This window comes from Rhinatrema bivittatum, chromosome 3 (assembly GCF_901001135.1).
Source record: "Rhinatrema bivittatum chromosome 3, aRhiBiv1.1, whole genome shotgun sequence".
Classification (NCBI taxonomy): Eukaryota; Metazoa; Chordata; class Amphibia; order Gymnophiona; family Rhinatrematidae; genus Rhinatrema; species Rhinatrema bivittatum.
The window spans coordinates 487,448,178-487,463,762 of record NC_042617.1 but is presented as its reverse complement, the minus strand read 5'-3'; the positions used below and the strand labels follow the sequence as shown (position 1 = coordinate 487,463,762).

The following is a 15,585-nucleotide window of genomic DNA, read 5'->3' as shown; positions in this document are numbered from 1 at the left end:
GTGATATCAGAGGTCACCTGCCTCTGATGGCAGCAGGAAGTAGTGGGTGGGGGTATGCAGATTGCCCTGCCATAGATGGGAGAGTTTTATAATGTAAGCTGTTAGTATAATACCCTTGCGTGCGAGGGGTCCTGGACTTTTTTTCTCTCTTTTCTTTCCCCATCCTTGGGAGCAGCTGGGGCTCTGGAAGAATAGTTGGACTCCAAGGAAGTGGTGTCCTTGGGCCAGGGAGCCTGAGGTATGAAGAAAGTGTACCACAGCTGGGAGTTTGTTTTATCAACAGATTCCTTGACGAGGGTTCATGGAGTCAGAGGAGGAGGAGAAGAAGAGCCAGAGTGGAAGAGAAGCCTGGTAGGAGTACTGGGGGCTACTTATGGCCATTGACTAAAACAGAGAATTGGAGAGGGCAGACGCAAGAACTGAAAGGACCCAGGTTTTCATCAGCATGTCTTGGCCCTTCTACCGTGTTTCCCCGAAAATAAGACCTAGCTTGAGTTTTCAGGATTTTTGGAGTGGGCTTGAAATATATGCCCTACTCCAAAAATAAGCCTTAGTTATAGGTGGACGGGCGGTTGCACCCCAAGACTTGCCCGAAACCCCCCCAAAGTCTTACCGAAAGTCCCTGGTGGTCCAGCGGGGGTCCCCGGAGTGATCTCCCCCTCTTGGGCCGTCGGCTGCCACTAATTAAAATGGTGCCGATGGCCCTTTGCCCTTACCATGAGACAGGGTTATCAGTGCCATTGGCCGGCCTCTGTCACATAGTAGGAGCAATGGATGGCCCATGCCAGCCGTCCATTGCTCCTACCATGTGACCATGTGGCTGGCCAATGGCATCAATAACCCTGTCACATGGTAAGGGCAAAGGGCCATCGGCGCCATTTTGATTACTGGAAGCCAATAGCCCAAGAGGGGGAGATCGCCCCCAGGACCCCCGCTGGACCACCAGGGAGTTTCGTCAAGTTTTGGGGGGGGGTCAGGAGGGTGGGGCGGTTGCAATTAATTCAATTTGAAGGGTTGGAGTGGGTTTGGGTTTTTTTTTTTGGTTTGTTTTTTGTTGTTTTTTTTTTTACAACCCCCATTGTACGGTAATGGGTTGGGGCAGGTTTCGGATATGGTTTTGGGGGGCAGCCAAAATAAAATCAGCCTGAATGCTGGAAAATGAAATTTCCCATGGCGGGCCGATAACGAAAAAAAAATAAGACATCCCTTGAAAATAAGCCCTAACCTTTTTTTCGGAGCTAAAAATAATTTAAAAGACCTGTCTTATTTTCGGAGAAACACGGTACTTATCTATCTCTGAGGTGTATTTGGCTTTTAGCTTGGATACTTCTATACCCTTATAAACTGTTTTGTTTTTTGGGGTTTTTTTTAGCAAAATATTTTTATTGTCATTACAGACTGGATATTAACCTCTGCTAAAAGTGGCTGTGTGTAGCTGGATGCTTAGAAGAGTGAGATGAATAAACCACAGAGGCAGGGGCCTTAAAAGCAAGCTTTTCCCCTGCCTAACAGGGGCCCAAAGGTAAAGGATGCAGAATGCCAGCCTCTATCCACCAAGATACCCTGGATACTGCCCAAGAGGGCCACCAGGGCTACATAAATAAATATAATCACATTTAAAATCAAATTGAAACTTATCAGAATTGTAAAAGTAGCTCTCTTATCTAACATGACTTCATGGATGGCCTATTTTTCCATAGCCACCTTTTCTTCTTTGTAAACAAGAAGGAACAGAAAATATGTTTCTTGCAATATACTTACAGGATTGGCATTAGCCTGAGAAGCCCAGAGCAGTAACATACTGTTACTGGAGGTTGAGTTTCCTTTTAAAGTATCCAGAAGATGATGCAGCAATGTCTGTGATTAAAGAAATACGTATTAGATGAAGTCCCAGAGGGAAACTTAACAGGATATTTATGCATACATTTTCATTTCACTGAAAAAGACTTCAGGGGTAATTTTCAATTAACATAAATGGCATCGCCATTAGCAAGGACCAGCATCATACTTTTTTTCCTAAAGTAATTTTTATTAAAAGTAATCCAATTGTACAAATAGGAATTACATGTTACAATAAAAGTTAAGTGTCTTTCGCTACTTACACCCAAATCAAACAAACTAACCCACCCATTCATTTAGCCTATTAGTTTTGCGTTTTTAATTACTGGCAACTTTAACTTTTTGTTAACGATTCCTTTCAGATTTTGCACCACTCTTTTCGCTGCATTCCAGTCATACTGGGTGAGTGTTGCAACCTTCCTGCACAGAATTCTGACGGCTGCTGCAATATCTGGTCTTATTACTATGGCTATGTACAATGGTTTGCCAACTGCTTGTTGGAATTAGCTATTGTCTGGCAACAAATTATCTGTCTTATCACACTTTAGGTAGTCTAGTCCTTTGCTTCCCTCATTCTGAAGTGGGTCAGCATGAGCCGAAAACTTCCATCTTCCTTCTTCTCAGTTTGGACTCTTAGCTAACATGCAACATACCCTAAGTCCTTAATTTCAAAGTTCTTTTTGGAGTTTCTGGATTCCCCAAAACACAAGGATATTGTCCATATAAACTAAGATGTAGGTCTATCGCTTGTCCTCTTCTTTGGAGAAAGACAAAGTTCTGCCTTGTTTCTTACAAATCTTCCTTGCATAACTTTCTTGTACCAGGCCCTCACAGCCCGCTTGAGACCATAAATGCTCTTTTTGAAGTTTGCACAATAGGTTCTTGACTTCTGGATCTACAAACAAACCCAGGTGGTTGTTCCATATACAGGTCTCTGTGGATGTTCCTGTATAGGAAGGCCATCTATTTGCCATACTTGCATGCCTTTACTAGTTGCCACAAATAGGAGAGTTCTTACTGTTCTGTGATTTAACAACTAGAGCAAACATTTTATGATAGTCTTGACCAAACTTCTGCAAATATCCTTTGGTTACTAGTCTGGACTTAAAACATTCTACTTGTCGTTATGAGTTGTATTTGAGTTTAAATGTCTACTTGCATCTGTCTTACTGTCCAGAGTAGTTAAATCACAAGCAGACTGTGATACATTACAGGAGGACCTTGCAAGACTTGAAGATTGGGCATCCAAATGGCAGATGAAATTTAATGTGGACAAGTGCAAGGTGTTGCACATAGGGAAAAATAACCATTGCTGTAGTTACACGATGTTAGGTTCCATATTAGGAGCTACCACCCAGGAAAAAGATCTAGGCATCATAGTGGATAATACTTTAAAATCGTCGGCTCAGTGTGCTGCAGCAGTCAAAAAAGCAAATAGAATGTTAGGAATTATTAAGAAGGGAATGGTTAATAGAACGGAAAATGTCATAATGCCTCTATATCGCTCTATGGTGAGTCCACACCTTGAATACTGTGTACAATTCTGGTCGCCGCATCTCAAAAAAGATATAGTTGCGATGGAGAAGGTACAGAGAAGGGCAATCAAAATGATAAAGGGGATGGAACAGCTTCCCTATGAGGAAAGGCTGAAGAGGTTAGGGCTGTTCAGCTTGGAGAAGAGATGGCTGAGGGGGGATATGATAGAGATCTTTAAGATCATGAGAGGTCTTGAACGAGTAGATGTGACTCGGTTATTTTCACTTTTGAATAATAGAAGGACTAGGGGGCATTCCATGAAGTTAGCAAGTAGCACACAACGCACAATAAAGCTCTGGAATTTGTTGCCAGAGGATGTGGTTAGTGCAGTTAGTATAGCTGGGTTCAAAAAAGATTTGGATAAGTTCTTGGAGAAGTCAATTAATGGCTATTAATCAATTTTACTTAGGGAATAGCCACTGCTATTAATTGCATGAGTAGCATGGGATCTTCTTAGTGTTTGGGTAATTGTCAGGTTCTTGTGGCCTGGTTTTGGCCTCTGTTGGAAACAGGATGCTGGGCTTGATGGACCCTTGGTCTGACCCAGCATGGCAATTTCTTATGTTCTTAACTATGTAAATGTGTTATGGACAGTACTTATTTCTTCCTGTGCTGATATCTTCCATTTGTTGGCCTCATCCCTGACAGTTTTTCAGTGTCTTCTCATGCAGATGGTTCTGGTATCTCATGAAGTTGCGCCATGGACAAGGGCCTTCAGATCCAATCACTCCACAATAAAGTGAATAAATACATATATACATGCCCAGAGATGTTGACTCCAGGTACATCTATATTAAAAGAGAGGCAGGAGATAGAAGACTATTACTCCTACTCTGCATTTCTTCAACATCTGGGAGTCCTGGTTGGCGATGGGGGGTTTGAGGGTGTGGATTTGGTGGATGGGAGGGGGAACCACTTTTCCTATACACATTTTTTTTTTAAATCAGGTAAGGGAGTGAGGACTGCTGCAGCTCTACTTATTTTTAATGTGGGATCTGGAAGGGGCAGGTGGGCTACAACCGCTGTCAACATTTGAAAGGAGGATCAGGCAGAGGTGGCACTTAACCAGATCTATACTTTGAATACAGCCAGTTAATCCTAAAGTTATCCATCTAAAGGTAGCTGGATAACTTTAAATCTAACTGGGTGATATTCAAAGATAGACTGTCAGATTTAACATTATCTGGTAAAGCTAGCTGAATAACTTTATTTGGAGGTATTCAGTGGGATATTTATCCTGAGGAATAGCCAGGATAACCTATTCAACTAATTTTATCTGGATAAATTGGCTGTTTTAGGGATTTTTTAATATTGGCCCTTTTCTCTTTCATTTTTAAAGAAACAAATTCCAGACCAAAAAAACAAAAAACAAAAACAAACAACTTTCCTTAATTCACACTCCTAAGAAAAACAAATTCAGCACCGGAGACAGCACTCCTGTTCTCACCCACACTTACAATAGTGTTTCTGGGATCAAGCCGCTGTCCTCGAGTTTGCTCGAGCCACTTAACGCTATTGCTCATCCTGAAATCTGTGCCCAACTGAGTGCTTTCCCCTTGGCTGTGGAACCTTAGGTGCCTGCTTCTGTTTCCTGTCTGCTTTAAATGCTATTCTCCACCACTCAGTGGCCTGATGTTTACAGGACCTGCCATAAGTCAGAGATGCCCCTGAACCTTGCAGTGGTGGCAGAAGCCAAGCCGTCTGCTCCCTATTGCTTTCTCTGTCCACCTTAACACCCTGGAGATCTCCAGCAGCGTCTCAATCCAGCTCTTACTTCTGTGTTTATGGCATGCATGCCCAAGAATCACTACAAATGCCCTTGGATCTCAACAAACTGACTGAGCAACATGAGCCGACAGACAATACTTCCACTGCATTTCCCACAGGGGCCCCAATTACCAGGCCTATGCCACCCTAGACACCACCATTGACCTTGGGCACACAAATGGCATCTAAGGGGCATCAATCCCCAGCTCCACACATGTTCCTTTCCCCCCTCTTTGGGACCACCATCACCACCCAGACATAAAATGCATATGAATGACACCTACTTTCCCAAAAGAGTCTTCCTTGGGCAACTGGTAAATAATCAGAGATTGTGAGGTGGAGAGTTTAAAAAGTATAGTGTCTGACAGAGCATATGAGGGCTTGAGGACTAAAGAACACAGACCTCTGCTTAGCTGCAGAAGACAGAACATTGGTATCAGAACTGTCACGTAGATGTGCATTAATGTGAACAGAGCCATCTCGCATCGCCAATGGAGAAATGTCAATGTCAAAGCAGCTCCATATTTAAATAATCCCTTATTTTGAATGTGATCTGTGCAGAAAACCGTGTGATTCAAGAATTGGCTTGTATTCACATAAAAAGCATCATTGCTCATGAGATCCATCAATCAATGGCCCAGTCCAGGAAATTAAACCCACAACACCATACAGTGGTGCAGGCTAAGGACAGTGAACTATAAAAGCCTTAAGCATTTATTTTGTCTTGAGTATAAGTATATATCATTTTGGAGCAAAAGGATTTCAGGTTGATTATTAGAACAGGCAATCACTAATATTCCTCTTTTTCTGGTTGATTTCTGTTTCATACCCAAGGCAAAATAAATTAAGGCTTTTGCAGTTTACTGTCCTTAGCAGCCTGCACCCACTGTGTGTTGTGCTGTGGGTTTAATTTCTTGGACTGGGCTATTGAGTGACGGATCTAATCAGCAATGATGGTTTTTATGTGAATACAAGTTTAATTTTTTTTTCAATTATTCTTTATTGGTTTTAATCATATACAATAAGGATTCATTCATACCTTACAATTCAGGTAGAGCATTCAAATATTAAGAAATACACATTTTTAGTACTCATTAAGTAAAGAAATTATAGAATTTTTAATTCTTTTTTAGTAATGACAATATTATATCCATATACTATTACTATCTGACTTTATCCTGTTTTTAACCATGAAATTGGGGAGAACAAACAAAGAAAACAGGAGCAATAAGATAAATTTTACAATATTAATAAAAAGAAAGAAGGAAGTAGCAGGGATTACAAAATAAATACCAGTATATTTAACGACATCTAGGTCAGGTCACTTTTAGAATTAAAAAATGTTTCTAATTGGTCTGGCCCCATGAAAACATATCTTATATTATTTATTGTTAGAATACATTTACAAGGAAATTTTATCAATATTTGTGCACCTAATGAACAGGCTTTAGAACAGAGATTCAAAAATGTTTTCCTACGTAATTGAGTAGATCTTATAATGTCTGGATAAATCCATATTTTTTCTCCCAAGTAAAACTTATTTCTGTTCCGGAAAAAACATTTTAATACTTTGTCTCTTTCTGCAGGTACTAGAAATTTAACCAGTAGAATTCCTCTTCTCTCAATCTGTTCTTCCTGTGAAGTCTCTAGGAACCCAGATAAATCCTCAAGTGGAGATGGTGACTCTAGGTTCTGAAAACACAAAATCTATTTGATACAAAAATATCCTAGATTGCTTCAAAAAAAAGAGTTATATATCAGACTATTAATACATTTAGCACATGTTCTATTTTTTCTTTATCTCAGGATGTTCATAAATCTTAAACATATAACATAAATATAACATATTTATGAATATCATTTATTATTTTTCATTAACAATTTTTTAAACATAGTGCAGATACCCAACAGAATACAATATCCCATAAAATACAATCATTCACTCACCACAACCATACATTATTAAAAAACCCCACCATATTGCACATCTCCCCAAAATATCTATTAAACAAATACAAACATTACACAATGCAATGATCCCTAAATGTAGTAATATACATGTACATGAATAATATTCACAACATAGAACACTTGCAATAATATATATTTTTAAATATCTCATAAAAAATTCTTCACATGTCAAGTACATGCATATATCCAGTTTCAAAAATTCATAATCCCTTCATATTCACTCTCCCGACAGGGACCCTGTTTCGCAATCAAGCTTCCTCAGGGGTGCAGTTACTGCTGTAATTTTGATCAATCCATCTCTGCTTTAAAGGGATTCACTACTTTGGTCTGTAACCAATTGCATTCACACGTCGGGATAGGCACTACCTATAATACCCATTACCAAAAATAAACCATTAGAAAAAAATCGTCACAAATCTTAAATGTACAATATTATCTAATTTATACACGATACCTACCAATGTGCTAAACGCTATACTCACATCCGATTGTTATTGACAACGCCAAAAATGTTTCTTTTCCCACAACTTTTTTCAAACGGAGGGGTCCCCCACAAGGATCCAAGTTCCTCCGCAAAACGGGCACATATGCCTCAAACAAGTAATGCTTTCTAAATCAAAAAACCAAATAAGATACTAGCAACTATCAAATAATTTATGATGCATCCAACACAAATACCTGTCTGAAACTAAAAAGACTTACCACACTATGAAGTCAACATCGCTTCACATATTTTCATGCAGACTCTTCTCCTCATCACCGTACAACGCCACTGAACAATGGCTGCCAGAACGGAACTTCCTCAACAATTTCCGCTAAATTTAAATTCCCTCCCGCAGGGCAAAAAAGTGTCACTCAAAAAACACCACAACCTCTTCAACCAATAAAAATCGTGAAAACCGCCAAACCTTTCTACCTCATTTAAATCCCCACCTGCAAGGTAGGGAAGTTAATCAGGAACATAAACAGAGGAAATCCCGCTATGGAGATAGATAAAAAATCCTCATAAGTTCTTAAACTCACAGCAACCATGTTATATTTATGTTATATGTTTAAGATTTATGAACATCCTGAGATAAAGAAAAAATAGAACATGTGCTAAATGTATTAATAGTCTGATATATAACTCTTTTTTTGAAGCAATCTAGGATATTTTTGTATCAAATAGATTTTGTGTTTTCATGTCCTTCTGTGATGTTTGATGATTATTAAGTAGGACTGTTATTTTGCCCTTGTGACTCTAGGTTCTGTCCACGAGCGCCTCCAACCTCTGTTCCTCCTCCTTTCTTTACTGCCTCTGATAGAAAATATACTTTCAAAATGGTAGGTAATTCACCCGGAGAAAGGACAAAACCTCCCGAAAATATTTATTTAGCTGTTCCTTGGGGGAGATGATTTTACACTTTGGGAAATTCATTATTCTCAGATTGTTATATCTGAGATTATTTTCCAGAATTTCAAATTGTTTATCTGTCTTTAATTCCCCTTGAATTAGGCCAGTCTGAATTTCCTTCATTTGATTAACTTGAAGAGTCTAATTCCTGAATTTTAGTGGAGTTAGCCAATACAACCGGGTTTACCACACCAAGTTGATCTTGAGAGCTTTGTATAGCATACGTCAAGGTAATTATGGCTTTTTCAAGAACAGAGATTGCGTTCCATTAGGCATCTAAAGTCACTGTATCTGGCTTTTTTTAACAACCTTCGTCCCACATGCCTCACCTGAATATTTGCTTTCTCCACCAGCCTCGGGAAAATGGCGACTGCCGCGTCTGCTTGCCGCAGTCTCAGGCGTCCCCAGGACGGCTATGGCAAGGTTTTCCGCCATGATTCACCTGAGGGCCTCCTAGGATGCACACGCGCTATCCACATCGGCGCGAACCTCGGGGGCATCCCCCTTGAGTGACATCACAACATCTGGGTATTTAGGCTGCCCATTTGCTGACTGACTGAGTTAGCAAGGATTGGATTCGTCCGGTCTAAACTGCTCTGCCATTTCTTGCTGCTGCTGGAAGCTCTCTCCACCCTCCGGGGTTCTACTAACTTGGGTACCCGCTCCTCGGGGGCACTATGCTTCTTTCCAGGTGCCTACCCAGTATCCAGGTACTCGCTCCTCGAGGGCCTGAGCTGTCTATTTTGGTGCCTGCTACCATTACTCCTACCTGCTGGGAACTCCACCATTACAGCTACAAGAGTGTGAGTAATCTAACATCTACCAGTCTGTCTCACCTACAACTCCCCATTGAAGATCTGCATCGGAGCTCCCTATACCACCATTGTGGGATGGGTCTCCTCAGCCGAGGACCCAAGACTGCTGCTGCAGGAATCTACTCACTACTGCCACCTCTGTTGAACTCTACAAGCTGTACAATAAAGACTCTCTCTGTGCTTTTGCATCTGAGTCTAGCCAGGTATTGCAGTTCCCTGCAGGGCTCCTCCCCGTGGGAGTGGCCATCACTGCAGCACCTAAGAATCCACCAAACACCTTAAAACCATAAACACCGGTGTTTCTTGTATTGAGTTCCCCGATCTGCCTAGATCCGTCTGACTTCTCTCTTCAGTGGATTACGGCAGCAAACTGCCTATTCCACTCAGTGTCCTGATGTTCACTTCTCTCAGGGCAGATAAAACTCTCTCGCCCTGAGTTTCTCCCGTCACTCCCGCAGTTGGGCCTCCTTCGCACACTTCCTCCATCTGGGGCAACTCCGGTCCCAGAAGCCCAAACGCTCCAACATGGGCTGGGGGGGAGGAAGTCTCTGGTGCTCTAGGGCTCAGAGATGTTTTGTCAAGAGGTTCGGAAGCTTGCTCCTCCTCCCGGATCGCAGCAGACTCTCCTGGAGAAGTCCCCACAGTGGGGTAGAATTCTCTAATCATCGCCTGACCTGAGGAAGGCATACGGGGGTCGAGGTCCCCTCCCCCCTTCCTCTTTGTGTGAGGCATTTCAATTTTAAATCAGGAAAAAAAGTTCAATTCAAGACGACTTTCGGGAGCTCTGCTAACCTTGTCCTTCCTTCACAGCGCCATTTTGTTCTCCCACAAGTTTAATTTTTATAATCCATTTGTAGAATAAATGAACACAGGTTCTACAAATGGACTAAAAATTAAAGGTTGTAAATATATCTTGTAGATGGAATGTCTAAATTTGTGTATTGATTCATGTATATAAATGTGATATGTACAGAGATACCAAGTCTACGTTAATCAACATCTGTTTGGCCCCAATTTGCAAAATCTTGTCAAGCTTATGTGATGGATACAGAATTTATGCAGACGATATACAATTTTTTATTAAGATGCTTCCCACCCTGTCAGAGACAGTCTGCCTCTCAACAATTTAACAGTGGTTACAACACAATAAACTTTCTTTAAATCTTTTCAAGACATAATTTCTGGTTATTAAGCATTCTAACAGTGTTGTTGTCCCTGCCAGTTTAGTCTTAAACAACATTCAATTTTCTATTTCCCCTCATGTCAAAAGCCTGGGTGTATGGCTATATTTAAACTTATCATTCTATCAACATATTAAGAGTGTAATAAAAAATGCTTTTTTCAAATTGAGAATACTCAAGGCCTGAAAAATCGACTTGATTAGAGTGATTTCAGGTTGGTGGTTCAGGCAACAGCACTTCTGCTCATTGATTATTGCAATGCCATATACCTTGGACTTCCTAAATTATCTCTAAAACCTCTTCAACTCCTTCTCAATCAATTGCATGCTTAATTGGTGGAGCGAAATGCTCTGATCATATTACTCCCATTCTTATGCTTTTTCGATGGCTTCCAGTGTGTTTCAGAGTACATTCAAAAATATTACTCATGATTCACAAATTATTTAGTACTTCTTGTTTTCCTTGGGAAAATGTATCACTACGCATTTACCAACCAACGAGGAATCTTAGATCTCAGGAAAAGGGCCTTCTTGAGATGCCTTCAATAAAAACAACTAGATTAGCATCCACAAGAGACTGTGTTTTCTCTGTAGCCACTCCTATTTTATGGAATTAAATACCCGCATCCTTGAGACTTGAAGAATGTCCAAAGAAATTCAAAACAGCTCTAAAGGTGTTCTTGCTGAATCAAGCAATCAATTAAGTAGAGCCTGTATACATTCTACAACGTCTCCTGCATTATGAGGCCCCATTCATATGCTATGTAGCTGCGGAGAGTACTCAGGCACAGTCTAACAGTCCTATAGGCTTTCATGATCTGCCAAGCAATTTTTTTGTTTTAGGCTGTTAATGATTGCCAATTTTTTATTCTGTTTATTTCATATTTATAATTTTATGTTACCTTTGTTATTTATGTTATTATGTAAATCACAGAGTTCATGCACAAAGTGATTAAGAAAATTTAACAAACAAGTAATTACACAACTTTTTGAGAAGTTTAATATTGTATATTTTATATTGTATATTTTTATATTGGATATACAATATAAAAATGGATATACAATATAAAAATATTGTATATTTTTATATTGTATATCCATTCCTTCAGATCTCAGACAGGAGCCCTGCCTCCTAACATTTAGAAAAAGACTTAAGACTTGGTTGTTCAAGCAAGCTTTCCCGGCACAATCTAATGACTTCACTGTCTCCTACTCAAAACAATCAGCCCTCAACCATGCCTTTTGTACATCGCATTTAATTTGTATATTGTTTAACTGTTACTATTCTATCCTCTCTCTTCCTCCTTCTCCCAGTTCTGCTATCCCTGTTAAATGTAACTGCACCTTCTGTCACCACAGTTCCAGTTTGATGTTTATACTGCACTCCTGTTTTATGTAAACCAGCAAGATATGTTTTCATGATTGCCGGTATATAAAAACCTTAAATAAATAAAAATAAAATAAATAAATAAAATATTTTAATTGAACTTAATCTAGTTGTTGTGGGTGTTGGTGATGAGTGAACGAGTATGAGTGTTGATATGGGTTAGTATGAGGTGTGATTATTGTAACCATATATAGGTGATGGTGGTTGTAATAGATTGGTATTGTATGCATTTATAAGTTATAATAAAATTGGGTAATATCTATTCAAAATGTCATATTGTGAAACATATTTATTTATTTATTTACTTTTATTTACCGACATTCGTGAAGCACATCATGCCGGTTTACAGTGAACTTAAAGGAGGAAAATTACAAAAAACAGTAAAAACAATAAAACAATAAAAACAATAATACAATAAAACAGGGGGGGAGGGGGAAAAGAAGAAGGGGGGGAGTGGGAGAGGGAGGGGTCAGGGATGGGATCGGAAAAAAAAACTGAGAGAACATATGGATGTTCTCTCAGTTTTTTAGTAGGTATCTACATATTAGGGTATCTATCTCTTGATGAGTTTTTTAGTATTGAGTACTGGTTACTATATCTATACATATATCTATTACACATGCTATCCTGGTAGTGTTCCCTACCTTGAATTTATCCTCAGAAGGGTAGTTTCTCTCAGCTTCTCTCACAACTCTTTCAAACATTCTAAGAAGCCACTGTTTGGATTCAGACCAGTCTCTATGAAGAGATAAAATGAAAAACTATAACAAAAAGTCAAATGGTTACCAGATATATTTGCATCATGAAAGCAGGCTGGCTGGTTGTGCTGAAGTTCTAGTTCCTTTTCCTGACAAATACTTGGGTAAGAGAAGTGCAAGACTGTGCCTCCCTTATCTATATCATGCTTCCCTTCCGATAATTTAAAAAGAAAAAAAAAAAGTGAAGAAATACCACTAACATAAATCCAAAAAATCCAAAATGCATATATTTAAAAAAAATGTATATTTGAAAGAAGCGTGAAAAATTGGTATGTTCAAACATATTGTAATAGGCAGAAAAAAAGTACTTAAATAACAGAAAGTGTCTTTTAGCTCATTACATACCAAGAAACAAAAGCAGTTCAAAAAATGACCTGCCACAAAAGATTTTTAAAATAACTTATCAATATAAACAAGCCTCATCCAGTGTGTGGCCTGCTTACCATATACCTTATCCCGTATTTATTGATAAATTCAATAAGCACCACTTAGAAACCAATTTAGTATACCCCTTCTACCCTACAGAGAGTAATAATCAAAGTCATTTCCATGGGTTAAACAATGTTGGAAAAGGCTTGTTTTAAAACCTCCCAGCCTCAATGCGGGTAAATGTGGCGTTTGGATCAGCAGAGGGGAATCTTTGCAGGTTTTTTCTACAGGAAGAATATGTTGCGATCCCCCCTGTTGCTGCGCTACAGGAGGTCTCTTACCTTCCTCCAGAGGCCGCCCTGAAGTCTGGGCCTCGCCTGTGTTCCATCCGGGACTTGCTCCAGGGCCTGAGAGGCCTAGCTGTGCCGTGGCTTGCATGCCAGCGTTTGGACTTCCTGTTTGGCGACGCCCTTTCCTAGGGGCTGGCCCGCAGCTCTCCACCTGACTTATAGGACCAGCGGTGGGCGGTCCTGGCAAGCTCCTCCCAGGGAGTTGCCTTCTACCTCCAGTACTTAAGGACTTTCTGTTCACTTGCAAAGGGCCTCCGGATCGGGCTCTACAGTCGTCTGTAACTTTGCCGATCCAGGTCCCCCGGTTTCGCCTATGCCTTGTTGGGTTCCTGTCCTGTGTCTCTGCCTAGATGTTTGTTCCTGTGCCTGCCAGCCGTAAGGACTTCGGATGTGAGTATCCCAGCATCGGAGTTCCTGTTCGCCTGGAGTTTCCCTGCACCCTCCTTCTCAGCGTGGTCCGTGACCAGCCTTCCTGGGCTGTGTAGGGCGCGTCTGGGACAGGGTGGTCCGCGACTCAGTCCCACGGGTGGGCTGAGTAGGGCGCCCTGATGGACAGTGCCATGTTTCCGTCCAGCCTTGTCTACAGTGTCTGCTTCAGCCCTTGCCCGGATGTCTTCCTGTCTCTGCCTTGACCTACGTCCTCATCTGGTTCCTGAGCCTTCTGTCCTGTTGGGCCCTGGAGTGGCCAACAGGAGGGATTCGTCCCACGGGCTCTTGAGCTTCTGCCAGCCGAGGGGGCTTCGGATGTGAGTATCCCAGCATCGGAGTTCCTGCTTGCCTGGATCTTTCCTGTGTCTCGCTTCAGCCCTTGCCCTGTCTTCAGTGTCTTGCTTCAGCCTGTCTTGGATGTCTGCTTCTGCCCCGTCTGATGTCTTCTGTTTAAGGACTCTGTCTGCCCTCGCCTCTGTCCGGCCTGCTGCCCATTGCCGTTCCCTGCGGCAGGTCCGAAAGGGCCGGGAACAGTCGGAGGACCGTTCATTAGTCAACTTCCCCGTGTTGGCTACCATGGGCATGCAGGTCCGGCTGAGGGTCGGACTCCCTGCTTCTGTTCCTGCCTGCCTGACTCACCATGCCTGCTCAGCTCACCTCCCACGGTGTGGCTTGGGGCTCCTCCTTGAGTCCTGCCGTGGCCCAAGGGCTCACCACCACCCGCTTACGACGACCGCGCCTGCGCGCGCTCGTAACAGAATAGCTGCAGGAAAAAGCAAGCACCCATCTCTGTGGGTACTATTTTGCTTAATTACTGGTGCAAATGCTGTGGGTAATCTTAAGAGTTCCTATGCTACTTGAACCAGCAGTGGCAGTTTGATTCTTGTCCCTTTAGTTCAGTAAAGTATCAGATAAAAATAAAATCTAGGGGGGGGGAGGGAGGATTAAGGCTTGAGAAACAAAACATAGGCTTAACGCAGGGCGATTAACATCACATTCAATTTCACTGTTCCTCCTCCACATTTCAGTACCTTTATCACCCAATGGGAGAACTAAAAAGTATGGTGAAGATGGACAGTTCATGCAAGGGGTAGGCTGAAATACAAGCTGTTTGCAAATAGACAGCTAGGCTAAGAGATCCTTCAGTTCACTTATGGCAACCAGCTGTGTTTCAGCCCCAAGAACATAGGGGTCTATGTAATAGGCAATGTTAAAAAATCAGGCATTACCACACATTATTTTCTTTGCAGGCCTTAACATAGTAAATCGTTCCAGCTACTCTTCTTCTTCTCCAAGTTCTAATTTTCCCTTGTTTATTGTAACTTCTTCGCTACATATCAACACCAGTTTTCGTTCAATGTTTATCACTCCCCTGTTTTCTGTAAACCGGCATGATATGATTTTATCATGAATGCCGGTATAAAAAAGCTTTAAATAAATAAATAAATAAATGATGGCAGGAAAAAGTCCAGATTGGCTCAACCAATCTCCCCATCTCCTTTTACTTGAACTTTCAACTTCTTTCCTATCACTACCCTCTTTCTTGATCCTAAGCATGCCCAGAATCTGTTAAAAACATTGCCCTGAATTAACGATGTATAAATAAAGTGAGATACAAAATGCATGTGCGCAAATGACAATGCACCACATTAGCAGCTTAATGCTAACACATCATCATTCTCGCACGTGTGTGTGTGATTAATGGGCAGTTTTCTATGAAGCATGCTCACTGGGGCTCCTCTCCACCCACTTCCTGAAACCTAGATACCACCCCTTGCAGAGTGGAACCAG

General features: G+C 41.2%; 1 protein-coding gene and 1 long non-coding RNA gene across 2 annotated transcripts in view; both read right to left on the bottom strand.

Annotated features, from left to right (window-relative positions):
- Positions 1-15,585, bottom strand: part of LOC115088107 (24-hydroxycholesterol 7-alpha-hydroxylase) — a 308,210-nt gene that overhangs the window by 245,529 nt on the left and 47,096 nt on the right. Inside the window, exons 5-6 of the mRNA XM_029596064.1 lie at positions 12,533-12,626; positions 1,762-1,857 (exon numbers count right to left, since the gene is read on the bottom strand). Of these exons, the coding sequence (XP_029451924.1) occupies positions 1,762-1,857; positions 12,533-12,626 (190 nt within the window). The remainder of the gene's footprint in view (positions 1-1,761; positions 1,858-12,532; positions 12,627-15,585) is intronic.
- LOC115088108 lies at positions 6,327-7,897 on the bottom strand. Its single transcript, XR_003855705.1, has 3 exons — positions 7,816-7,897; positions 7,572-7,723; positions 6,327-6,834 (listed from the first exon to the last, which is right to left on the bottom strand). It is a non-coding gene; the product is annotated as an uncharacterized LOC115088108 (long non-coding RNA).